Below are 26,459 nucleotides of genomic sequence, written 5' to 3' on the forward strand. Positions count from 1 at the left end.
CTGGGGGAGCAAGTCAGGGCCTGTGTCTGGCAAGGCCTGTGGAAAGAAAGGATTTCGTGTGCTTTTTTTTTTTTTTTTTCTGAAAAGCCGGGGTGGAGGGACACTGAGAAAGACCCATGTCCCGGCCGGGGTTGTTTCGCTCCAGGATGGTTTGAGGTCCAGCCAGCTCCATCTCTGGCCTCCACTGGATACAGAGATTTTGGAGCCATTTGTCTCTTCCTGGTGCGTAAAAACTGGCCCTTTTCCTCAAAGCGCCGCTCATCGGAGTCCAGGCCAGTGGCACGGAATCGGGTGAAATCAGGCTGGTGCTCCCTGTGGCCTGGGATCCTGGGGCTCAGGAGTCACGGAGGAGTGACTGAGGCCAGGCGTTTGCCACTCTGTGGTCAGCGGAGGCCTAGGGTTTGGGGCAACAATCTCGCAGGTCACTCGGTGGTCTGGGCGATCCAGGCAGTTCGGGGCCCTGTTCCTTCTCCCTGCTTCAGTCAGGCAGCTCTGCTTCATCTGATTTACACGTTAGAGTGTGTAAGAGTTTGTTCGGGAAAAAGTACTCTGCTGACAGTGTTTGGATACTGCTGGCCCAGTGCAGACCTCTGGGGCCTGGGAGTTTACAGACCAGGCCCTAATTCCCTTTCTGCTGCCGCCAGCTCTGTAGCCACAGCTGTACCTCCTCCTGTCTGTGGACTTCAGTCTTCTCCATTATGCAATGGGGGGATTAAACTAGATAAACCTTAATATCCTTTTGTGCTCAAGATCCCTGGCTCCACGGGTGGTGGGGGAATTGGTGAGGGGTGGGGGCGGGGGTGGGGGCTATGCTCCTGGGTCAGTCTGAGAGTGGTCAGGTCCCACTTGGGCAGGCCAGGGCCAACAGGGCTGTCTGGAGCTTTCTGGGTTCTGGGATCCCATTATCTGCTCTGCCAGCCAAGGGAGGCAGGGACCCTCATTCCGTGGCAGACGAGCTAACCAGACAGAAGGGCACAGTGATGTGCCCAAGGTCACGTGGTGCTGTTGGGCTGAAACCCCATCTCTGGAGGCCAAGCCCAGCTCTCCTCCACCTGCCTGTTGAGGGCCTGCACACTGAGACCCTTTCGCTCAGCACCCCCAAAATGGACATCCGGACAGGCCAGCAGGGGCCTGAGCGGCCCCAGTATCACTGTTCAGACCTTAGCTGCCACACAGAAAATATCAGATGGTTGATTCTCCAAATAAAACACCACTCATGGAGGGGTACCTCTGGGTCAGGAGATGTCAGGATTTGAAATCTGGTGGCTGGTAACACGGGAAACCCAAGCTTCCTCCACGGCAGTGGTCTACTCAGTAGTAAGCCCTGTGTAAGCTGTGTGCAGGTGGAGGCAGCGGGGGCTGGGGGCCCCTCAGGTCGTGCGGCTTCTGACCTGTCTCCTGTTCCTTTCTCCCCCATCGCCCTCGCCCTGGTTGGCTCACAGTGGGACGCCTTCTCCATCCCCGAGCTCCAGAACTTCCTAACGATACTGGAAAAGGAGGAGCAGGACAAAATCCAACAAGTTCAGAAGAAGTATGACAAGTTTAGGCAGAAACTGGAGGAGGCCTTAAGAGAATCCCAAGGCAAACCTGGCTAACCGGTCCTGCTTCCTCTTCTTCTGGTGCCCATGGATTTCTTTTTATTATTAATTATTATTTTGCAACAGACACTTTTTCTCAGGACACCTGTGGCGGGTGCATCTGTGCCCCCCTCCCCGGCCGGGCAGTTCCAAGACGTGGCACGAAACCTCTGAGGGACACGTGTGCTCGCAGGCTTGGCCCCACCTGCCACACGCCGCCAAGGAGCGGGACCCCATGGGGAGAGAAGAGCCTCGGACCTCAGCGCGGTCCTCAAGCTCTTCGGAAGCCAACCAGCTGCCTCTCTCATCACCAAACTGGAACTGTTTGCACCAGCCGGCAAAGGAAAGAAAGGTTTTAGAGCTGGCTTTCGTTCTTCCTCAATCTCTTATTTGCCACTCATAGACCTTTATTTATGAGTCAAAAATTATAGTATGTTCCTTGAGCAGGTCTGGGCTAAGCCCCCGAAAGTAAGAGAATGCTCGTAAGAGGATCGCCCTTCACTGTCCCAAGGTGCCCGTTGTTCATGCTCAAGGGAAGGTCGTAAAGCCACTGGCCTCAGATGCTCAGGTAGGGAGCCCTAAAGCCGAGGCCGGCTCAGAGATTTCCAGAGAAGCTGCAGCCTGCCTCAGCCCTCATCGCTCAAGTCTGCACCCATGGAAACCCAAAGGCATATCTATTTGCGTGTGTGTGATGCCTCGTCACGTCTTTGTCAACAAGTGTTTGTTTTTGAGTTACAACTTGGAGTTCGTATGGCCTTCATCCTCATGTGTTTCCACAAAGGGAAACCAATTTACCAATTTTAATGTCTCCTGAGGAGTACGGAAATCAGGCAGTCGGAGAAAGCCAAAAAGCGTTGCAGAGAAATGTGTCCACCTTGTCCTCGGCCTTCCCCCAGCTCGAGAGCCGGGGAGGGCTTGGCTGCCCTGCTTTTCCTGCTTGGCCTTCCTCTCGGCCTGTTCCCTCCCCCCCGGGCATGCTGGGGTCTCCAGGTGCCGTGGAGGAGCTGCCCTGAGGGCAGATGGGGGAACCTCCCAACTCAGCCCTTGTGGAGTCCTTTGTGCTCTGAAGCCCAGGCCAGCCCAAGGCGTGCTCTGTGAGCTTGCGGGCTGGCCTCCGGCTGATCTCAGTGCCTTTTTGTTTTCAGAGAGAGACAGGAGCAGGGTGTACTTGCTTTGCTGCCGGCTTGCTCCTGCCAGGAAGGGGGAGGCGAGGCCAGGAGAGCTCTCCCGCCGAGAACGGGGCAAGAGTCACAGACCTCCTTCCCCTCTAACCTCTTGGGCTTTGACTCCCAGGGAGTGATGTTAAACCACATGGATGGGGTGGATGAGGTCCCCAACCTACATCTGTACCGGCTCTTGTTCGGGCGCAAAATGAAAAATAAACTCGCCAAGCAACTGAAGCAAGTGGCCAGGCTGCAGACAGTCCCTTGAGACGGAGGAGGACTTTTCACGGTCAAAGCAGGGCCGGCTTTCCAGTCCGGCCTCGGAGAGATCCCTTCTTCACTCTCCTCTGCCTTCCCAGGTCCTTCTTGCGTTGGGTTGAGCCCCAGCTTCTTCGTGTAGCCTCAGAAGTCCCTTCCCTGACCCTTGCTGTGTCCACACTGCCCCTGATCCCAGAAGGAATGCTGACCCCAAGTCATACAAACTGTGTGTAGTCTTTAGAGCTGCAAAAGCAGGACAAGCTATCAGCTCAAAGAGTGTTTAGGTTCCCCAGAACCCTGGTTCTCTGCCATCTCATGCTCAGCCTTATTCCTTCCCTCCCTGAAAAAACCTCTCTCTCCCTGCTGTGTATTAAAGGGAGCGGGGGGAGTCCTTTTCCTTCATGCTGCATGTCTTTAACATTAAAGGAAGGCACGGCTCCTGCTGCAGCCCCCGTGAATGCTGCTGAGAACCTCCCTCGGATGGGGGCGGCTATTTTTATTTTTGAGAAGGAAAATAAAGTCATGTATATATATACATAAAGGCATATAGCTATATATAAAGAGATAGGGGTGTTTATGAAATGAGAAAATTCTGGGAAAATTCTGACTTTATCTAAAGCACAGTTAGACCCAGGACCCATGCTGAGGTCCGAGCCTCGGCGAACAGTCTGTATAAAGTATCCCTTCCCCCAGAGGTGGGTATGACTGCTGGTAGTGCCTTCGATCCTTGTGTTGCCCTGTGTGTATGTGTTTGTTTTGAGGATATTTTCCTTTTACATGTCTTTCTTATATGGATTTTAAAAAAAGTAATAAAAGCTTGTTGCAAAAATGACCCGTCTAGAGACCTCTTCTTTGTCCTTTACCATCTCCTGGAAATTGGGAGCCAGGGGAGAGTGTGGGAACGGAGAAGAGCACGTACTTCTGGGGAAAGTCAGATTTTCTTCTGCCAGCGAACAGAGGAATGAAGGCTGCTCTTCAAAGAATCTTGAGAAAACTGTCCAAGTGCACGGGCTGAAGGGCGCTGCCCAGGTGCTTGGCTGCTGTGCTGCCCCACCGAGCAGGAGAGGAAAGGGCATGTATTCTAGAAGGGGATCCTGAGTGAGAAAAGAGGAGGGGCTTTCTGGAGCTAAGCATCGGGACAGACTATTGAGGTAGATGATGATTCTTCTACTTCGGGAATTATTTATCTGTGAAAATTTAAGGTCATCTAACCTAGAGGAGGAAGGTTAGATGAGGCGAGTCAAACAGTCCTTTCACATTAGCATTATTTAACTTCCATCGGGGGCAGCGCTCTGTCATCACGGAAATAATCACACAGGGTTATTAAGAAGAAACTGCTGCCCTCCTTCTGGTAGGGACCACACATAATGCACTGAACGAGGGCCCTCGGGCCACAGAGGCTGGTCAGAGGGAGACAGCTCACTCCCTACCTCCCTGGCGGAGAGAACATTCCATCCAATAGATGTTCCTAAAATTATCCGAACACGGGGCACCTCTGTAACATCTGTTCACCTAGACCTCCAAGAAGTAGGTCTTTCAATAACTTCGCCAAAACCTGGACATGAACCGGTTTCTGCTTTTCACTGCAACCCATTTGGTAACATTATGGGAGTAAGTTCAAAGTTACAAATTTGACTTTGAAAGAGACTGCTGGGCCTCGCAGAGAAAAAAAAAATCCATTCAACAGCCTAACCTTCACCAGCCTTCTTACACATGCCTATGGTGAGTCAGCGCAAATGGGTAATTGTTACTGGAAAAACCATTCAAAACACAGGCCCTGACAGCACGGTCATAGCAGGACTCTGAGTTAAACCACAGCCAGGAGTGAAAGTGCATTTTAGACCCACCCAGCCATTTACTGGCTTTGTGTCTTTAACAGAGATCAACAGGACGGGACACAACCTCTCTGAGCCTCCAATCCCACCAAGACTGGGCAAGGTAAATGATGTTTGTGAAAGAACCTTATGAAATCCTTCAGGTTATCTGTGTTCACATAAGGACCGTGTTCCATTATACTATACATACCACACTCCCTCAGATCAAACTGTCTGTCCAAAGGTTCTGTTGTCATAGAATCTTGTTTGGGGTCAATTTCCAAAAATTCCTTCCTCGGTTCCATAGGCTCATGCTGGCAGAGAGAGGATCAGTAAAATTAAGGCATTTCCTTACAGTGAGTCACAAGTGATAGGGACTTTTATTTTGGGTCTAATAGGGACACGTAGGAAGCAACACACACATACTCCCCTTCATACCCATCCCTTTCTTCCTTTCTAGCTCTAGAGGGGTAATTTGTGAATATTGTGGATATTTTCAAGTCTTTCTTACCCTGATTTAAAAAAAATAAATAAAGGAATAAGAAAGGAAAAAAAAAAGTAAATTAAACTTTGTTTTTTGAGGGTAAAACCAAAGACCTCTGGAATTCAGGTCAGCTCTCACCCCATCCTTTTGTACAAGGAGAGCTTTGTGGTCACAGAAGCGACTCCTGGGAACTAACCAGGGACCAAAGCAGCGGTTCTGAACCTTTCTGGCAGCCAGTGACTCCACTGGGTATGTGACAAAGACACAGGAACCCGAGGAAAATGAACGCACAAAATTCTGCGTACCATTTCAGGGGGTTCGCCGACTCTCAGACGACCAACTGAAGATCTCTTCCGTGAGCCCCCAGTGTTGTACCCGAGTTTCTGCATCCGAGAGACCACCGAGGGGCCGACACCGATGCAATCACATGAGGGTTTATTTGACAAGCTTAAGCTTGGGCCCAAGTATACCCAACAGTGGAGTTGGGACTTGGACCCCAAGCTTAGTTAAGGCAGGGGTATTTATGGGTTCCTGTTACTAAAGCAGGGTGGGGGTCTCTAGAACCAAAGCAGGCTTGGGGTTGTTACTAAAGCAGGGTGGGGGTCTTTAGAACTAAAGTAAAGTAGGGGAAAGTTCAGCCCTTGGGCACAGGGGTCTGAGATGGCTGTACTTAGGCTAAGGCTAAACCTGAGGTGGGATGGCCTTTATTTTTCTCGGCCTCCACACCCAGCAGCATCTGCTGGATAAGACTTTCCTGTGACAAAGCCACATCTGGAAGCCACACCACGACTTACCACAGCCGGCGGCAGCGCACCGTGCTGGGACGGTTATTGCTTTTGCAGGCGATCCAGATGCTTTCAGGACTTCTGATTTCCGTCCAGCCGGGACAGTGCTGCCACTTAGAGCCAAGCCTCTCTTCTTTGGCCTGGCATGATGGCAGAGAGTGGCTGAGGGCCGCTTCTGTGTGACTAACCCTTTCGAGGTGTGAGGGGACTCTTCTGGGGCTAGGAGATTAATTCGGTGGTGGGAACAGATGGGCCAGACGCTGTGGACCACTTGCTAGAGGGGCTTTAAAAACAGAAGGCCCTACCTGCCCGAGCTTAGGAAGAGCCACCCAGTGCTGATAGCAGGAAAGGGACTAAAATCACTGAAATCACATGAATAGAAAAGGTACTCCACGGCCACTGTTCCTGTCCACATAAACTGACGTATGACTTGGAAATTTAGTCCAATATTCTAGCTAAGTGGAGGAAACGAGAGGAAAATCAGATTTAGATTAGAATAAAAATTTATTTTGGTAAAGAATTATATTTTTTCATTTGCAAAAGCTTAAAATGCTCATATAAATGACCAGCCCAGAGCTCGGATCTCCACCGGATTGACCACATGAAACAGGAGTCTGTTACTTCTTCTTGCTGGGTTTGGGGGCCTTTTCTAGGCCTTGGATGTATTTTCGAGGAAGGTGATAGTCTTCTACAATCCAAAAAGCAGAAACTCCTCAGTGGGGCATACCATCTCCGCCACTGCCTGCGCTTTGTGTTACAACGTTCCTCCTTGGCCCCGACCCCAGGGAGCCCCGATCCACACGGCTACCTGCCCCCCCACCCCCGCCCCACTGTGTGCTTATCCCTGGAGTCAACTTCTCCCCAGTCAACCTGCACCACGTGACCTGCTCTTCCACACGCAGCTCGAACTCAGCTGCTCTGTGTAGTAGACGGGCCATTTATCCTTACATCTCACGACTAATGTGTATATTTTAGCGATTTTTACACTGAGAGCCACTTTCTAGGTATACTTGAGGTATTCTGAATTTTCTCAGGAGAGAGAACTTGTGCGCCTGTGTTCAGTCATGTGCTTGTCTATTTTCCTCTATATTCCTTCTTAGCACCTCCTACTGGGTTCTTCACTTAAAGGGGTCATCTCCCAAAGTTTACTATGAGGCCCTAAAATATATTTGCTTATCGAGCATTTACTATGTGTCAGTCCCCGAGCGTGAAAAACGGATGAAGAAGGCAAGGTCTCTGAATTAAGTTGCTCAGTCTAGCAGGGGGGTTCAGACATTAGAAAAAACTGGCTAAGTGGCAGACACGAACCAGAAAAATTAATATAAGCAGAAAGTGCCACGCTGGCCATTTTTGAAATGCTAATTTAAGGACAGAAAAAACTGGGACATGCTCTGAGACAGGCTTCCCATGCCCCGAGCTGGGCCGATGAGGCCCTCCAGTCGGGCAGACGAGGGCTGTGGGAGGGCGCACTGGGTGAGGGAACAGGGATGCGAGCACCAAGTATGTGTGGGCAGCAGCGAGGACAGCAGCGCAGCTGAGGCCTGGGGTTGGGGGGCGGTGAGAGCTGCCAGAGAGCCCGAGGTGGATGGGATTTGGATGGGGAGGGTCTTAGGTATTGAGCGAAGGGGTTTATTCCGAAGGCACTGACGCGGCACAAGGAGTGTTTTGAGGAGCGTGATGGAAAGCTGACTCAGGCAGTTTTCAAATCAAAGTGACCCGGAGTTGGGAGAAAGACGAAGCCAAGTCAGGGGCCCAGCTGCAGCACCGAGCAGCTGACTACCGAGGGCGAGGGACTGAGCCTTGCTGAACCTCGGCTTCCCCAGCTGCCGAACACAAACACTTCTGCTGATTGTTAGATGAGGAGAGATGGGGCCTGCAAGAAGCCCAGCAAAGTACCCAGCATGGCCGGGGTGGTCCACGGATGTCTTATAAAAGGGAAAACCAGGAACAAAAGTACTCCAGTAGTCTGATGGAGACAGCCCTGGATGTGGGGGCCGCAGCATCTGGCTCAAGTACCAGCTCTGTCCCTTGCTGGCCACTACACACTGTGTGGCCACACACACACACACACACACACACACACGGCTGTGGTGACTAGAGGGGCTTGAATCCGTGGGAAGATTCTAGCCATGCTCCTGCGTCTTCAGAAGGGATGCTCACCAAGCAACAGCCGGCTGAGGTGATGGATCTGGTTTCCCTGGATCTGGACCTGCAGGCTGTCCTTGGCCCCGGGGGCAGGAGTGACCGTCGTGCTAGCCTGGCACCGCTGCTGGAGGACGGCAGCCACCGAGCACGGGTCCAGACCATAGGCCTCCAAGTTCCGGACCACCGTCACCTGAGAGGACAGAAGACTGGTTGCGGGGGGGAGCCACACGCCCTCCCTCCCGTCCACAGGGCCTGGAGCCTCTGCGGCCTCTTCACCCGCCACGTTCACCATCCCTACAACCACGGTTCCTTCCCATCCACGTCGCTTGTTTTATACTTACTGATTCTTTCTGTCCCATCTAGTACATGTGCTATATCCTTAGTGGAATTCTCTCTAGCCCACATGTAACATACACTTTTTACAGAGGCTTTTTATTATAGAGAATTAAAAACATAAATAAAAGTAGAATTGAATACTGTGCACCTGTGTTCCCATCACCAGTTTCAACAACTATCGACTCACGACCAACCTCAATTCACCTATATGCCTGTCCATATTGCTTTAAAGCAAATCTTCCTAAACATTAGATCATTTTATCTACAAATGCTTTAGTACGTATCTCTAAAAGGTAAGAGTTCTTTTAAACATAAAGACAAAACCATCCCCATACCTAAAAATAAATGAACAATAATTCCTTAATATCAAGCATCTCATCAAGAACATATATATTTTTCTATTATTTATCAAATGCACAAATGACATATATGATTTTGAGAGTAAGAAAATAACTGGCACTTAAAAAAAAATCACAATTTTCCTGTTTTTGAAACGAGTTCTCCTGCATTCATGACTAAAGATGGTAGAGCGTGTTACCATCAGGAGTGGGTTGGTAAGGGCTGCTTTCAATAAAGTCCTCGGTTCCAAATAACCCAGGCTTGTGCGGGGACTCCAGCCCCTGAGAACCTTGGAATTGAGAAGGCATTAGAGGTCACACCTCTTCCATCCCCCACGCGATGCACACACCCTTGACAACATCTTCCCCCAACATCTTCACCCAAGCGATGCCTGGAGACCTCTAGACAGTAACTCCCTTTTTTTGGAGAGCACCAGTTTTAGTTTTGGACAATTCTAGTTGTTACCATTAATATTTATAGTGTTTCAATAAGCTGATACAAATGTCCCCTGCTTTTTCAAAGTTTATGGTATGCTGCTTCGCGCTTATGGAAAGACCTACATCAGTCCTTTTTTTTTTTTTTTTTTCTAACTGAAAGAAATCCAGAGGTTTTCACTTTTACACAAAAGGTGAAAAGTGAATGTAGCGCTCAGCACTGGTTTTACAGGGAGCCCTGAGAGGCAGTGTGTACCCCCAAAACAGCACCGGTCGGGGGGGAATCGCCTACCTCCTGCCCCTGGAACTATGCTCAGCACCTCAGCGTCCAGCTGCCGGAGCTCTGAACTGGGTCTGGGAGTATCTGTGCCTTATCTCCGTTTATCCTGTGTATCCATTAGCAAGATGTGGCCTGAGGTATCAAAAAAGCCTACAAGAGTTCTTTTTGGGGTCTGGGAATGCTCAAAAATTTTTTCATATAAATTCACTATGTAATTGCTTCTTTGTTTTAGCCCATCTCAGCTTACGGAAGGTTTCATAGGGATGCTCCACTTTTAGCTAGCGGGGGAAACCTGTACATACAGCAATTGCTTAGTACAGTGTCTGGCACATAATTACACGCCCAAGAAATAGTGGCTATTGCTGGTTATTCCTGAGGTTATCGTTACTGATTCTCATTTACTGACTGCTTAAATGCCAAGTACTAGTCTAAGTGCTTCACCCATACACTTCCTTCATTTGGCCCTCATGGTGCCTCATATGGTAGGTATATTATTCTCATTTTTCACATAAGAAAACCCAGGCAAAAAAACACTGATTTTTCTCAAGGACAAGCAGCAAGGCAAAGGTCACATTGGAACGCATATCTCTAAGGCCAAAGCCCGCTCACATAACCCATACACCAGGAAGTTCTTTATCTGGAACCTAAGTCTGTCTTCTTGGGATTTGCATCCAATAATCCTATTTTTGTCTTCTCAAGGTATCTCGGCATCAAGTGCACTCCTTCTCCCAAGGACAGCCTTTCAAGAACTTGAGGCTAGACAGAATTCGCTCCCTAGGACTCTGTGTCACCAGGCTACGCCACTCACTTCCTTCAGCAATTCTTTCTAAGCTGTTTTTCCCTGAACGAGAAGGCCCAAGAGGTAACAGAATGAGTAAGAGCCGAAAGCCCTTAACAGGTCTAAGAAAAAAATAAAAATAAAATCTTGTTTACCTTTAGAACTAGGCTCTAGCAAGTATCCTAGCACAAAATCCTAGAGGGTTGGGGGTAAGAGGGTCAGCTGTGCCTGTTTTATACCAGCCCACTGACACAATCATGGCTCTTTCATAAATAATCTTTGTGGTATCTGAGGCCAAATTCTAAAAACTTCCAATCATAGGGCACCTGGGTGGCTCAGTTGGTTAACTGTCTGCCTTTGGCTCAGGTCATGATCCTAGGGTACTGGGATCAAGCCCTGTGTGGGGCTTCACGTTTAGCAGAAAGTCAACTTCTCCCTCTCCCTCTCTAGCTCCCTGCTTGTGTACTCCTTCTTGATTACTCTCTAATAAATAAAAGCTTTTAAAATAAATAAATACATACATACAGATACCTCCAATCACATTAGAGAGACCAAAACTTAGCAGGGACATTAAATAATCACCATCTTTCAACACTGTGTTTTTTTGTTTGTTTGTTTTTAAGATTTTATTTATGTGAGAGTGTGTGTGCAAGAGGGAGGGAGAGAAAGAGAGTGAGTGAGCAAGCAAGTGTGCATGAGCAGGGGGAGAAGCAGATTCCCTGCTGAACAGAGAACCCAGCGTGGGGATCAATCCTAGGACCCTAGGACCATGACCTGGGCAGAAGGCGGAGGCTTAAGCAACTGAACCACCCAAGTGCCTCTCAACACTGTGTCTTTTTAAAATTACCTTTTTGTTATATGCTCTCTGCGCTAGGGTGATGTCAACTGGGCAGATTTTGCCTTTCTTCACAATGGGCTCTTGTCCTGGAAAGGTCACTTGATAGGCAGGCTGTAATCTTTCCAAACACCTGCAACAGGAGTTCGTGAGCTATAGATTGATAAAATGAACAGAAATCATCTCCTCATTCCCCACTGCTATTGGGCAGCTCGGGGGGAGCCAGTGTCGCGGGCACTGGTTCGCTCCAGGCTACACAGAGAATCACTGACGTCATCTAGGGGCTGCCCCCAAGGCCAATTAAATCTGAAGCTCCAATTAGGCATATATGGTTTTTAAAGATCCCCGAAGTATGGCCAAAGTCAAGGCCCATGGATTCAGGGAAGGGATTCCCCAGTGACTGGAGTCCCTGGAAACTGTCCAGTGGCCTGGTCTTCCGACAATCTGCCCAGGCTGCCTTGTGGAATTTACTTCCTGTCTTAAGCCACTCATGTACACGTCCCCAGCCTGGTAAATTGCTGCTTCACATTTGTGACATGTTCCAGTCCATCTTCTAGAGAAAGCCTAACCACAAAGAATGTCTACCTTTCATCTAACCAGATTTTCTTTTGGTACCATATATACTGGGATTGAACAAATGTTCTATAAAGGGCCAGACAGCAAATATTCTAGGCTTTAAGGGCCGCTGGGTCTGTGCAACCCAACTCTGCCACTGTAGCCCGAAAGCTACCCACAGACAATGATCAAGTGGGTGTGGTTTATTGACGTCAACAGGCAGCAGGCTGGATGGGCTGTCCTTTGCAAACTCCTGATATAAATTATTTTCAGTTTTGTTCTGTGGAAAAGAAAGAGCATAGAATCTTCCTTTTGATGATTTTAAGACAATTCCTCCCAGCCTCTTTTTTGCTTCTAAATCTTTTTGAAGTTCTTATTTTTAATTAATTGTTCTTTTTCTTTTTCCCTTTTAAGTTCTCCTCTACTGTGTTGGCTCCAATCATTCCAAGGCTCGTCCACCTCAGAATTACTGAGCCTGTATTTATGTAGACTACTTATCAGTTGAATTGTGGAGAGAAAGTCAAAGCTTAAGACAGGGATGATTCTAAAGTCCACAGGACAGACATTATGGGGAGGGGATAGAAAAGCTGGAGAGGGGACTGACTGCCAATCCCCACTACCTGGTCAGGAGACTGTCCCATGGAAGCTTCCCGACTGTGTGCTGTTCGTTCTTCTCTAAGATGCAGTCACATAGAATGGGATCTAATTTCACGAGGCTAAAGGGAAAGAAGAGGCAATAGAGAAATGTCAGCCCCACCCCTTCTGACCCAAGGGCCAGCTCAGGATTCACCTCTTATATGTCCTTTGTAGTCATTCAGGACCATGAGAACCAATTCAGGGAGCAGAGCACAGGAAGCAGCGTGCCCCGTGGATGGGAGGTGCGGCAGGTTTCCCAGGCCAAGGAGCCGGTGGCAGAGGGGAGAGTGGGATAAATCCGAAGATCAGGATTCTTGGCCCAGTTCTGCTAACTAACCGTGACTGCACTGTTAGTTCCCAATTTTTTGTTCATGGGGATATCTTTTGAAAGTAAAAAAGAAAAATGGTAATGGAATGGTCTTCATTTAGTAGATTACCTTTTGTACTACCTTCCTAAGAAAAATAGAGGATATCAAAAAGCCACAATGACGTCAGTAAAATTTTTCTAAGCTGCATTTTCTTCCTCACAGGGGCATGTGGACTTGAAAACCAGTTCTGGATGTCTACGAGCTACCACGTACCCAGGCTATGGCTGCTGCCGACCCCCCCATGTGGAGCTGAGCACCCTGGACGAGTCTAGGTGTCCACGGCCCACAGTTTGAAACCACTGGTCTTGATTCTTTCTAAAAGGCCATGAGCTGCTCTGTTCCCCTCGAGCCTGGACATGCTCCACAGTGTGTCCCAAGTCTGCGCTGTCGGGCTGATCTTCAGCAGAGCTCCCCGGCCACTCACTTTTTGTTGTCCGCATCGACCAGGTCATTCTTCTTGGCATAGTTGATGATGATGGTCCGGACCTCCCCACCCTCGAGAACGCTCCCCTTCCTAGGTCAGAAGTGATGCGGGTGGGGGGTGAGGTTGGGAAGCGGGGGGTTAGTTTGTGCTGTGCCAGGGGAACAAACCACAGGCACCAAGACTCACTCTCTGCTCGGCAGGCTGCTTTCCTTGGCTTTTTGAGCTTGATTCTTCCCTTTCCTGACTGAGGTGAGCAGGACCTCGTGAAGAATAGTTACAGAGAGAAAGGGAGACGCCTACTCTGGTTCATTTAGTCAGAGACACTTCCCAGGGGAAAGAGGCTTGAAGCTGGATGTGGGAGAAGGAGGGAGCTGGGGCGCAGCAGGTTCTGCCCGTCACAGAGGAAGGCTACTCAGCTCGAGAGGAAACAGGCCAGAACACCAAGCAGGAAGAGGAGGGCTGCTCTCCAAAAACTCACTTGTGGCCAGACTCCTGGAAGAGCAGGGTCATGCTGGCTGGGACACAGTAGAGGGGTTTTATATCTGGAGGGTGATAGGGCTGTTCCCTGCTACCCTCCTGGATAGTCAGGGAGGTCGGGGAGGGCTCGGGTATGACGAAAGATGTGATCCTAAAACCCAGCAGAAGGAAAGAAAAAACACATTTTATACTACCGTCTGGGCAGTTCCCGGCCCGGGGCCCAGGTGCCCTGGCGCCAGCTGAGCTACGGCGAGCAGGCCCCCGGCACTCACTCACCTCGGGTGCCTCCAGTCCACAGCCACAATGCTCTCCACCCCTCTGCTCAGCTCCTCCACCTGTATCATCTGCTCCTGCTGCATGTGCCGCAGGAACTTAGAGAGCTAAGGGAGAGAGGGCCAGGGCTAGGGCCTCCATGGATTCAACGCCCATCCTGAGCTCTTGATGTGCCACTCACTGAGCGACGCTGCTCCTGGGAACGGACGCTTGACAGTCCCTGCTCCCATCAAACCGGGCACGGGGAGGCCCACACCCTGAGGCTCAGGGAGTGAGAAGCTGCTACCGGCGGACTGGTGAAGGCTTTCAGAGCTCCGGTCAGAGAGGGACGGGTGGAAGGGAGGGAGGGGGGTGGGTGCTCGCCCAGCTGCCTTGACCTGGAAGAGTTTTCCAACCCCTACCCCCCATACCTAGAACCAAAAAGCTTAATTCTAGCCTGAGCCCTACAGATGGGGCTTCCCCAGTGTGCATCCAGCTCACGGCACAGGAAACCGCACACAACTCTCTGTGTGGGAGTGCAGAGAAGGTACCTCTTACTTTTTCTTTTTTTTAAAATTTATTTTCAGCGCAACAGTATTCATTATTTTTGCACCACACCCAGTGCTCCATGCAATCTGTGCCCTCTCTAATACCCACCACCTGGTTCCCCCAGCCTCCCACCCCCCACCTCTTACCTTTTTGTAGCTTGATTTCTTTATGTCCAGCTGTCGTCCTTCAGGGCTGGTGGCAGACGGAAAAAGGAAGTTAAGCTAATGAAGCAGTGGTGGTGGGACCTGCCTGCCGCTGAGAGGAGGGCATTTCTTCCTCAGCCTTCTTCCTCTTCTGTGTTCGGAAAGAAGCTGATATTCCAGAACCCTCTGCCCAGTGGTGGCATCAGAGAGGGATACCAACCTTAGGATACTCTGGAGCACCACTGTACAACAGCCCTTTCTGTAAATATGGACTGTTCTCTAGCTGTTCTCCAATATGGTAGCCACTATTCACACGTGGCTACTAAGCACTTGACACACAACTAATGTGACTGAGGAACTAAATTCTATTTAATTTTAATTAGTTTAAATTTAAATAGCCACATGTGACTAGTGGCTACTGTACTGGATATAGTTCTAGAGTCTTCTCAAGCTAGACCACCTTCTGTGGCCTCCAAAGTTCTGCCTCAAGGTGAATCTTTCCAACACCAAGCTCACTGAAGCCGCTGGGCCAAGGGCAGGACTGGCAAACCTAAGGGCTCTTAGGCTCTGCGACAGAGACTCACTGACTAGCTCTTGAGAGGAAGAGTTTGCAGACCCCTATCCTACCACCGTTAGTTTATTTTTTATTTTCTTTCTTTTCAGCTGTTAGTTTTTTGGGGGAGGTTCCTATGAAAGCTGTAATCAGTCCCTCTACTCAGAACTTACGTCTTTTCTCAAAATGTGACAAGCAATAGGCTTGGGATTCATAGAAAGTCCTTCTAGAACCTGATGCAGGTTAAGAACCTCTAGCCTAGAGGAAATTCTAGGATCTTTCCTAGTTACTTATATCCCAGCAGGGTCAAGACAAATTATCAAGTATCCTGCCACATGCTCCAGACCCCACACTATACAGGATGCCTTAAAGGAGTCCACATGTAAACAGGAAGAGAATTACATCAAAAACCACTTTTTAAAAAATGGAACTAAATTCTCAAAGACAAAAGTTGAGTTGTGTTGTACAAATCAAGAAGCAAAGCTTCTGACAGCGTATTTCCTGGGGGCTTATTAAATGTGAGGCTAGTGAATCTTGACAACAATCCTACAAGTGCTGGAAATTTGGGTTCAGAGAAGCTCAGTAACAAGTTCAAATTCACCTTGCTCCAAAACCCTAGGGAACTGCATCCAGATGATTGCTTCCAAAGCCCAGGTTCTACATACATGTAATACTGTCTCTTCTGGTGGCCTGTGTTTGCGGTATGGGGTTCACACTGACTGTTCCTCCTGATACCACTTAATGTGGCCCACCTACTTTGCAGGGAAAGTGTGAAGGGGTTGAATATTCCAGAAGAAGCCTCTTGACAAAGAGGCTTTGTCAAGGATGCTTCTGGACGGGACGTGCTGCCTAATTCATGAGCCAGCCCAGAATCACCTCAGCAGAGACAGTGCTCAGAGAACCTTGGGAATTTTAACCTTCATTTTTCCAACAACCCTTCAATGGCTAAAATTTACGTTTTTGAAACTCAGGACCTGATTTAGTCGCCAGATCAACCCTCCACTCCACTCTTTCCATATTATGTCCCTCAGCTAACCTCCCCATCACACACCTGTCCTGACATACCACAAGGTACCAGAGAAAGCCCTGTGGCCCACACCTGCCTCCCGTACCAGCAGGAGAACATGTGGCTGCCAAGGAATGTGCTGGTGAGTAAAGGCAGGTCAGCTTTTTTGACGTGGCACTTTAAGGCGTGTAAGAAGCATCGCTGTAAGAGTTCATCCATTTGCTCTGCAAAGGAAACGTAAGAACCATACTTTTCTGAAGGATACAGAATGGCTGGTGCAGTACAAGTAAACTCTCCGCTCAGCTCCACCCCTGCATCACCCCCTTCACTCTGGAAGGAGCTCATTCCCGGGTCCCAAAGCTCCCAGACTCTCTTAAGCACTGAGCCTTTAAAGAGGGCTGACTCCAGAGAAGGGGTCCGGCCCACTGAGGCCCACCCAGCCAGGAGCACATGCTGCCGGGACAGAGAAGTCAGAGCCGGAAGAAACCATAGAGGCCTCTGAAGCTGGAAGCACTCCAAACTCCAGGGCACACCGGCATCCAGGGAAATAGGACTTATGTGGCAAAGACCCCCGGTGAGATGGCAAAGGGCTGCTGGTCGCACCACCCTCACCAAAAATACGGACTTTCCCATTCTCCTAGAGCTTCGGCACCACTCTGGTCAGAAGCAGAGTAGAGCACGTTTCCTCCATTGAGAGGAGATGGGGCCTTCTACTCCCAGACCTATACCTTGAAGGGTCTTGCTGTCTGTGGGTTCTGGGTTCAGGCCCCTGACACCGGGATCTTCTGCGGCTTCTGACAGGGACTTCTCCCCACACAGCTGCTGCTGAACCTCCCCATTCTCCTTGTCCTCTCCCTCCAGGGTCAGGCGCTTCATGTCTCCCTGCAGGGCCGGCTCTGCCTGGACAGACCCCTTCTCTTCATTGACATCTGGGGTATCCTGGGCCGGTGGAGCCAGAGACGGCGGAGAAGACTTGTCTCCAGATCGCCTGGAAAAACTGCATGTCAGAAATGCCAAGCAGCAGCCACAGCATTCTCTAATCCTGGTCGAGGTCAGCAGGGAGTCCGGAAAGAGTGAGATGCACAGGCAGGGATTGTCCAGGAGAGGGCAGAGAGCTCGGGCTCTCCCCTAAACCCCATTTCCAATTCGGGGCCCAGAAAAATCTCTCAGCATCCTCATCTCTGAAATGGGGACATAATTCTTGCCTCCTCCCTACCCTATCCAAAGGGATAGTATCACTCATCCACATCTGGGGACAAAAAATGATGAGTGAAAAATCAGTTCGAGGAGGCCCCAGAAGGATTCCCGTCACATGAAATAAAAATAAAACCATTTTGAATTAAATAACAAAAGTCAGGTGGCAGGTGCATCTGTTGTACCAGTTTGGTGAGACCCGAAGTCCGAGGCTCAGAGTACGTGGTAAGTACAAGCACCTGGGCGGCTCCGGGACCGCAAGCCAGTTACTTCCAGTTACTTCTATGTTCTAGCAGGAGGCACTCGAACCCGCAGCCCAGTGATGCCCTGCTTTCATGCCATTAAGCCTTAGGACAGGAGACAAGAAAGCGACATCGCATACAGGGAATGTCAAACCAAGTCTTCACTAACGGTTGCAGCAAAGAGGCCAGACTATGTGTTTAAGCGATTCTGATAAGTACACAAATATTTTTAAAAGCTGGGGATAGGGGGACTGGAAGCAGCCAATGGTGGAACAATTTAGGCAACAGGACCTTGCCAGCCATTGTGCAGACTGACAGAAAGCGAGGTGCATGGAGAACATCGGTAAGCAGCCCTCAAGTGTCTGCCGAGACACAGGCTGCGGCTGGACCTCCAGCAAAGCGGGGTTTGGCCAGTCCTCATTAAAAAACTCCAAGGCGGGGCTAGAAATACTGACAGGCCACGACACTTGGCCAAAAGACCAGCTATACCACTTTCAAGGAAACCCTATTTACGGTTTTGGTAGAATGACAAGAAAATAACCAGAGAATAAACTAGTATATGGTTTTAGAAAGCAACTGTCACAGTGCGAAGACGTGGCTTCTGTAATGGGGGGAGATCTGATGGCGCCTGAGGATCTCCTCTGCTTTGATCTGGGTTCAGAAGTGAGAATTCCCGAGCTCTCACCACAGGAAGATGCCTAAATGTGGGTGACAGAGCCATAAGAATAAAGACTATCACAGTGCAGAGAGGCACAGGAGAAGTCCCCCAGGTCTTCTTCTAGGCCTAGGATTCTACAGTTCACCTAGAAAAGAATCAAAGTTCTCTGTAATTTCTTCCCCAAATAAGAAAAAAAAAAAAATTTCAACCAACAAATCCATCCATCCATCTTTTCCTCCACAATTAGTGAAGAAAAGAATGTCTGGAATCAGCAACTTGCCTATGGACATGGCAGGGACCCTAACTCTCACTTGTGAACCCAGGCCCCATGCCCTCTCCACCCACCCAGCTCTCTGTAAAACAGGAGAGACAAAGGACCCACCACAAGTGGTCCTGGTAGGTGTGTAGCACGGAGAAGCCCCTTCCTTTCAGGCCCGAGGTCAGCATCTCAGTTGTGGACATGGCAGCGACTCCGATGGCGACAGGGGCTCTGAGGAGAAGGAAGCCAGAAACATGCGTTGGGGAAAGCCTTCTAGGAGGACACACATCAGGGGTACCTTTCCACTCACGTGTGAAAAGCACCGCGTTTGTCAATCTGAAGCAACTGCCTGCAGCACAAAACGAAACTCAGTCCCGCCTCAGTTTTCTTCAGATTACCTATAAATATGACTTTCAAAAATCCCTTGACCAAACATTCCCCTTTGGTATCAGTAATCTCTGTGAGGACGTTATCACTGCTTTTATTCCTATTATGAATCAAACCCAGGCAGGTCTTGCAAGGATATTTAAAGTTCCCTTTATTGAATTTCAAAATTATAAATGACCTCTCCTACCTTAAAGACCTAGCCATCCTAGGCAGAGGTTCAAAAGGTAGGCCATTCGTATGCCACAAGCCACAAATGAGGCTGAGGGATACTACAGGGGAAGAGGGAAGAGATAAACAGTGGCACTGACTCGACATGTTCCTTCTGAGTTGGCTCTTTGTAACTCTCTGTGTTAGAGGCCTCACTCTGTGTGATGATCAGTTGAAGAACTGGGTGTGTCCAGAAGATGGAAAACAATCCCTTTAAAGTAACGACAAAACCTTCCAAAGCCCAAATGAGAAAACTCCTTCCACCTAGTGTTACTCAAGCATTGCCCACACACTGCCCATAAGGACGGGTGACCAACTGGGTAATAGCGAGGGGACGTACAAGCCTGGCAGGGTCACCTGGGTACAAGGGAGAAGACTCAAGGGTAGAGTTCCCAATACCTGAACTTGAGAAAGATGTTTGCTAACCTGGTGTCTCCACTGACTGTGCCCAGAGGTCAACTCCCACCAGGGAAACTTTCAATCTGGTTTCTTTCTCAGTTCCTAAAAGAGGATCTTTTCCTTCCATCTCTGGAAGGGTCATTGGTTCAGAAACCAGTCTCGAACATGGTTTGGATTATTAAAAAACCACCTTGTACCCTTATTCTGGGCCACAAACCACTCTCAAGATACAGTCTAAGAGCCAAACCTTTAAGCAGGCCAAAGATTCCTGTAGTTTTCTCCTGTTCTGGAGAGAATACCAGGAAAACACAGTGACACCACCAACCTTTTCAACTGCAAGTTGTGCCACAGTTCAACAAGGAAGGAAAAATTTCTAGGTGCTTAGTTGCCAAAGGTTCAAGGAAAACAGGAGAATATGAGTAGCAACGTTAAGATCTTTGAACACTGACCCTTCCCGTACCACAGTCTCTCTCTCTCAAAGCAGCAATGAGCAAAATAATGAGATATCATTTCTCAGTCAGGATGACACAAACGAAAACCACCCATTGTATCCAGTGTTGGCAGAGTGTAGGGAAACAGGCTCCATATACCCTGGAGGTGGGAGTGAAAATGGATATGGCTTTCTTTGGGGCAGCAGAAAGATATACCTGGTCTTCAGCCTGACAGTTCTGCTTTTTAGTATCCACTCTGGAAAAATACTGGCCCAAGTGTCCCTAGAGGCATCAGTAAGAGACTGTTCATGACGAAAACAAACTAGAGGCAACCATAAGGTCCATTAAGAGAGGACCTCTTTCATCACCACATAGCAGGTAAGAAGACTCAGCATAACTGAGTCTTGCTGATGTGGAAAATGTCCTCTTAATCTTTTTTTTTTTTTTTTTTAAAGATTTTATTTACTTATTTGACAGACAAAGAGGCAGGCAGAGAGAGAGGAGGAAGCAGGCTCCCCGCTGAGCAGAGAGCCCGATGTGGGGCTCGATCCCAGGACCTGAGATCATGACCTGAGCCAAAGGCAGAGGGTTTAACCCACTGAGCCACCCAGGCGCCCTTGTCCTCTTGATCTTAAGTGAAAAAACAATTATCGATAAAGTATAATTCTGTTTATTTGCATTTTTAAACATACATACCCAAACGTACATTTTCATACACACACGTATACATGCATTTAAGAAGGCTGGCAAGATGATAATGGTTACTTCTAGCAGCAAAGGGCTGTGGGGTGAGGGCGCTTTGATTTTTCAGAACTGTTTATACTATTACTTCCTAATTAATTTTTTATAGATTTTTATTTATTTATTTGACAAACAAAGATCACAAGTAGGCAGAGAGGCAGGCAAAGAGAGGAGGAAGCAGGCTCCCTGCTGAGCAAAGAGCCCAATGCGGGGCTCGACCCCAGGACCCTGGGATCATGACTTGAGCCAAAGGCAGAGGCTTTAACCCACTGAACCACCCAGTGGTTCATAATTAAAAAATTAATTAATTAACCCCTAATTAATTTTTAAAAAGAAGCTGTGCAATGATGGCCAAACAGCTCTGTAAAATCACAAATCACTGAACTATACAAGTGAAATAGGTGAATTTTAAAGTATGTAAACCACATTTGAATAACTCTTAAAATAATTTTAAAAGAAGGATGATGGGGGTGCCCAGGTGGTTCATTTGGTTAAGCGTCTGCCTTCAGTTCAGGTCATGATCCCAGATTCCTGGGATTGAGCCCCACGTCAGGTTCCCTGCTCAGCATGGAGTCTGCTTCTTCCTCTGCCTCTCACCCTGATTGTGCTCTGTCTCTTTCAAAAAAAAAAAAAAAAAACTTAAAAAAAAAAAAGGATGATGATGTGGATGATGGAGAAAAAGTGTTAAGTCCATGAAAAACAAGGGAAGACCAAAAAAATGTCATAGACAAGAGACTAAGAAGACACAACAACTAAATGCAATGTACTGTCCTAGATCGGATGCTTGAGTAGAAAAAGACGGTTTGTGGAAAAGCTGGAGGGATATGAATAAAGTATACAATTCTACTAATACAACTGTACCAATGTTAATTCCACAGTCTGGACCACAGTTTGGATAACCGTGCTATGGTTGTACAAAACATTATCATTATAGGAAGCTGGGTAAGAACTCTATACTATCTTTGAAACTCTCCTATAAACATAAAATTAGTAAGAAGGAAAGAAAGAAAAGAAAAGAAAAAAGAAAAGGAGAGAAGGAAGGAAGAGCGAGCAATATCGGCAGTAGCAGCAAACACACTTGGCTGAGATACGCATACGCCCACACAGGCTCACCGCCATTCTCCCATGGCCCACTCTCTGCTTCTGGAAGAAGGATCTGTTTTTTTTTTTTTTTTTTTAATCCTTTATCCATAAGCTTTGGAAGTTGTTCTTTCCCACTCCCCTCCCCAGTTTTACCTAAGTTTTTCCCCTAAAGGCACAGGGGACTGGCACAGTACCTGTTCCCCACCAAGGCAATGGCACAGAGGTCACCCTTCTGTACCTGAGGCAGACCAGCAGGGGGCACCACAAGGCCGGGCAGCATCAAATCTGTAGGAAACAAGACAAAGGCATCACAACCCCCATTCTGCCTTTAAGCAATTCCAAGTTTTACTTCAACACTAATTCATTCACTCAACCAACAAACACTTATTAAGTATCAACTAGGTTATTCATAATGAAAATTAAGAAATGCAACCCGAGTATCAGACCTTTTCCCTTCCGGGGCTAGTGGTCAAACTGAGGGTCAGTTTCCATGATCTCAGCACCAAGCTGAGGGTCAGTTTCCATGATCTCTTATTCTGCTTTTCCTAACATTAGCTTATTGTTGTAAAGCAGAGCATATGGTCGTTCACAGAGTATTTTCTGGACAAAGTATGAAGCTTATTGAAGCCTTTCAATGGGGTCGTAGAGGCCCAGGGACCTTATGGAAGCAGCCAAGTGAGGGAGGAAACACACATGCGTGAAAAATTCCATTTTTCAATGGTATGAACCCAGGAAATGGGTGCATTTATTCAAGCAGCTGGCCCTTACTAAGTTTCAGCCAATAGCCAGAATACAGGAAAATCCTCTTACCTGCCCCCCCCACCAGTTTTTCGAGCACCAGAGGCCATGTTGTGAACGTTGGGAGAAGATCAGGATAGGACCACAAGGTGTACACTGCTCAAAAAGAGACACAGGAAGACTTATTGCCAAAATGTCAAACTCTGAGGGAACTGGGTAAGTCAAATACTAAGGTCACTTGAAGTAAGAAACAGAAAAGAACGTCAACTTGAAGCTAGATAGGAGGCTGTGAGGCCCTAAGAGGTTTCCTTCTTAAAGCAGGCAGATTCTTAAAAAATGGGATGTCGCTTGAGACTGGGAGGCCCCTGTGATTCCACCTGGATGCAGCAGCAGCCACAGGCACAGGCGATAGAAGCGGGGACAGAGACCCAACAAGGATTCCATCTGGGACCTCAGAAGCAAGTTAAGTGAAGAACAGGGCACCGGCCTGTAGGACATCTTTAACTTCCCCATGTTTACTCCTTTTATTCTCCCTGTGTTCCCAGTGACTAGCAGTAAAACCTTAGATTGAAAAGGGCCTGCGTCTGCATAGCTGCAAAGTGGGCGGGGGGCACAGGTAACCTAAGGAGACCCCACTGCACTGCTGCAGCCAAGCTGGGGGAAGAAGAGCCCAAGTGACAAAGACAGAAAGCAAAGGATCCTGAGAGCCAGGTAGAGCCTAAGAAAAAATCCCGGTGAGATATCTGCACTGAAGGACATCACTGGACAGCTGGGTATGTAGTTCCATTAACCCAGCTTCCTTCCTATTCAGTTTCTTAAGAAAATCCTGCTACTGATAATTTTAAGAATATCTTTTACATGTCCTGAAATTCCACCCTTTTTAAGACCTCTCCTCCATCCCTACTTAACCCACAATGAACTATTATTCCTTCATCTCAGACCATCCCTACCCAACTACCTGTGTTAGCCCTTTTATTCTCCCTCCTACATCAGTTTTTTTATCTTTAAAGACGCAATTCTAGCGATGCTGGGTCCAAAAAGATCCTTGGGGATGATATTGGAGATTCTGTACTTCCATTTTAAGTAAGGCAGGTTAATGAAAGAAAGGAGGAGAAACAGAGGTTAGGCAAGGATTATAGTAATGGCCCTCTCCATCCTACTGGCATACCTGTTGGGTATAGATTTTTCTCCAGTTCAAACAGGATGGGGTTACCAGCACACACATACACAGTCACCGCATCCCCCCTGTGAGCATATAACTTCACAACGTTGAGCTCTTCCTTTCCAGGTACTAAGGCAGAGACCTGATCTGTTCCAAGAGTGGGGAAAGCAGTCGCCACATCAGCCCGAAGCTTTCTCCTGCAGAAAGCAAACGAACAGGTGGCATGAATCTTGCCTGGATGGATTTTAATAAATTCAAAGGACTCTGGAGGACCTACTATAAAATCACAGGGGCCAAGGAAAACTGGTTTATGATGCCCTATATATGGTATATGAGGCCCTACTCTTCCAAAACATCCTATCCTCTTTCTCATTCAGTGTCTCATCTAGTTTCACATATTCCTGGGGGCAAGTCTTTCCATTTCACAAAGGAGGAAAACTGAGATCTAGTGAGTAACCAAGTTAGCCTGTCTAGAAACTCAGCCTTGCCCTCCGCCCCACTCCTTTCTCTTATCTGCCTCGCAAATCTGTCAGCTTATGGTCAAAAAGCTATAGGAAGGTACCAAGAGTGACAACTAGGGAACACTGGTCCCCAACTTCGCAACGTGGTACCAGCATCAGCAACACTGTGCACAGACACAGCAACGCTGTGTAACAGACGCAGTTCTTAAAACGCGTCCCTTGGTTCTCTCCCACCTCACCCTCCATCCGTCTCTCCTGCGACAAGTAGATCCCTTTTCTCCTGTAGTCCTAGTTTTCGGTGTCCCATCGGATTTTTGTGGAGGGCGGGCCCTGTCATTGTTCGTGTTTGCACCGCCCACACCTTATCTAGCCGCAGTCAGGAAGCGCTGGCTGGATTACGTTTTCCTTTACTAGCCTGGGAGACACGCTAGGCCTGTGCTCCGTCTTCGCCCTCAAAACGTGTCTAACCCCCCCTGGCTCTCCGGGGTCCCATCCTGGCTGGACTTTCCCCGGCGTCCACCCAGGGCGGCGGACCCAGCTCAGAGAGAACTGTGGGCCAGCCCGCACTGGGAGATGTCTGGGTGCCTGGTGGGCGGAGCGGGCCCCTTCTCTCCCTCACCTGTCCGACCCCTTGATGGCCGTGTTGGACTTGACCCGAAAGGCCTTGGCAAACATGTCTGCTGGAGTGACCTGGGGGAGGCAAGACGCGCACAGAAGCCGGGGGCTGTCAGGAAAACCAGAACGCGGCGACTTCCCGACTCGCAGACCTGTGCGCAGCCATGTTGGGGCCCGGCTAGAAAATAGGCTCGGCTGGAAACCCGGCCCACTCAGCTTCGCAGCTACAGGCGCTGCGGGGACCGCGGCCGCCCCTAGTGGCAATGCCGGGAACTGAACCTGGGTGGGCGGGGCCTGGGGAAGGCGGGGCGGATTCCCGCTCCATCGCCTTCCCTCGGCCGGGCTTTGCGCTTGCGCGAACTGCAGGCACGCCCTCGGGTCTCAGTGACCCGGCAGTGGCGACCCTGATGATTTAGCTTCTGCTCCGTCGGTGTTGCGTTCTGCCAGACCTCAACCGCTCTTGTTCCATTCAGTTTCAGTTCCACAAAATTAATTGAACTCTTGTGTTCTATTAGGGTTTCAGGCCTCTGAGTAATTTTCTTAAGGGCTTTTGTTTATTAAAGTCTTATTTTATTTTATTATTTAATAAATAATTCTATTAAATAAATATTTAATAAAATATTTTATTGCACGCTAGAGGTCCCAGGATTTTTTCATTGTTTTAATTTATGTGGCGTAACAGTAACAGTAACAGAGAACGCTCCTTTGTCCCAGGTTTGCCCCGCATGTTCTGAGCAGAAAACTACAAATGATCTTCAAGTCTATTTTAAATTTTTTTTGGCCACTTTGAGATAAAATTTTCAAAGCTTTATTGCTTTTTGAGTTCAGGCGTTATTTGGAGAGGGGAGTTTCCAATACTAATGAAATAACGTTGCTTATTTAAAAAAAAAATCTGTGAGGCAGATTAGTTTCAAATTATGGTTTGGCTTCTCCCTATGGATATCACGTGCCAACGGCTTTTCTTACTGAAACTCTTGCATTCTCTGGAAGATGTGGAGGTAATACCTACGTCATAGGGTTTCCATTAGAAACGATTGAGGTAATGTATGTGATAGGTTACACAGTCCTTTACAAATTTCCAGTAATATATTTAAAAACTCTAGAACAGCGTTGAGAGAGAGTGATGGTTTCCTGGTAGGGGGCTGCTGTGCACACCTGGGGTCCTGGCCCCTAATAAATCAAATTTTGCATATGAAAAGTTAAGGGTAGAGTATCCATCCACCAAGAAAAAAATAATCCTAATTATTTCTTTGGATGGCACAGTTATACAAAGAAAAATTCCACATTGGCTGTGCAAAGATGAGGCCTTCCACAGTGTCTGCCCACCACCACCAATTGGAGAGACCCGGAATCCCACCTAGGAGCGCCCTGCAAGTTGGGCTGCTCCTACCCTTCGGACCCACCAGACCTTTATTCTGAAGCATCCCAGCCACAAGGCCAAAGTCGGAAGAGCCCAAAGGAGGACAATGCCCCAGAACCTTCTTCCTTTAGACCCTGACCCCAGCAACAATTGGGTGTGGGATGATGCCAGACTGTGTTGTTGACTAGGTCCATTGCAGCACAGCTACTGAGGCAGCCTCTGCCTAGGGAGCTGAGGAAGATTATTCAAGGGACTATTAGAAATAGATACTAAAAATAAATAAATCATAAGTAAATACAAAAATGGCAACGTACAAAGGTGTAAAAAAAGG

The 26,459-nt window shown here is 48.4% G+C and overlaps 2 protein-coding genes across 10 annotated transcripts in view; one reads left to right on the top strand and one right to left on the bottom strand.

The window, feature by feature from the left end:
- RASSF5 (Ras association domain family member 5) overlaps positions 1 to 3,830 on the top strand; it is a 65,437-nt gene extending 61,607 nt beyond the window's left edge. For both annotated transcript variants that reach the window (XM_082702175.1, XM_082702176.1), the window contains one exon: positions 1,443 to 3,830. In XM_082702175.1, coding sequence (XP_082558301.1) covers positions 1,443 to 1,595 — 153 coding nt within the window. In that variant the 3' untranslated portion in view covers positions 1,596 to 3,830. The remainder of the gene's footprint in view (positions 1 to 1,442) is intronic.
- A 2,736-nt stretch (positions 3,831 to 6,566) lies between these two features.
- Positions 6,567 to 25,019, bottom strand: EIF2D (eukaryotic translation initiation factor 2D). Of its 8 annotated transcripts, none has more exons than XM_082702173.1 (15): positions 24,773 to 25,019; positions 23,699 to 23,889; positions 22,603 to 22,686; positions 21,987 to 22,077; positions 18,668 to 18,775; positions 16,920 to 17,179; positions 16,298 to 16,415; positions 14,636 to 14,681; positions 13,965 to 14,068; positions 13,690 to 13,839; positions 13,212 to 13,301; positions 12,404 to 12,499; positions 11,241 to 11,361; positions 8,242 to 8,416; positions 6,567 to 6,769 (listed from the first exon to the last, which is right to left on the bottom strand). In XM_082702173.1, the coding sequence occupies exons 1-15, from the start codon at positions 24,826 to 24,828 to the stop codon at positions 6,699 to 6,701; spliced, it is 1,761 nt and encodes a 586-aa protein (XP_082558299.1). In that variant the 5' UTR covers positions 24,829 to 25,019; the 3' UTR covers positions 6,567 to 6,698. The 8 variants fall into 8 exon arrangements, with proteins under 8 accessions (XP_082558299.1, XP_082558292.1, XP_082558294.1 ...); XM_082702166.1 differs by lacking the exon at positions 24,773 to 25,019 and adding an exon at positions 24,393 to 24,505; XM_082702168.1 differs by lacking the exon at positions 22,603 to 22,686 and having other exon boundaries at positions 24,773 to 25,018.
- Positions 25,020 to 26,459: the final 1,440 nt, after the last annotated feature.

This window comes from Mustela nivalis, assembly GCF_964662115.1.
Source record: "Mustela nivalis genome assembly, chromosome: 16".
Classification (NCBI taxonomy): Eukaryota; Metazoa; Chordata; class Mammalia; order Carnivora; family Mustelidae; genus Mustela; species Mustela nivalis.

What these genes read in the sequence shown, in the direction of transcription:
- EIF2D (XM_082702166.1), bottom strand. Translation starts at nt 24,490, where the DNA reads ATGACAGGGCCCGCCCTCCACAAAAATCCGATGGGACACCGAAAACTA. An exon ending in GTGGACTGGAGGCACCCGAG is followed by an intron (nt 13,840 to 13,964) that starts GTGAGTGAGTGC and finishes GCTGGGTTTTAG; the next exon opens with GATCACATCTTTCGTCATAC. An exon ending in GTCGATGCGGACAACAAAAA is followed by an intron (nt 12,500 to 13,211) that starts GTGAGTGGCCGG and finishes CTTTCCCTTTAG; the next exon opens with CCTCGTGAAATTAGATCCCA.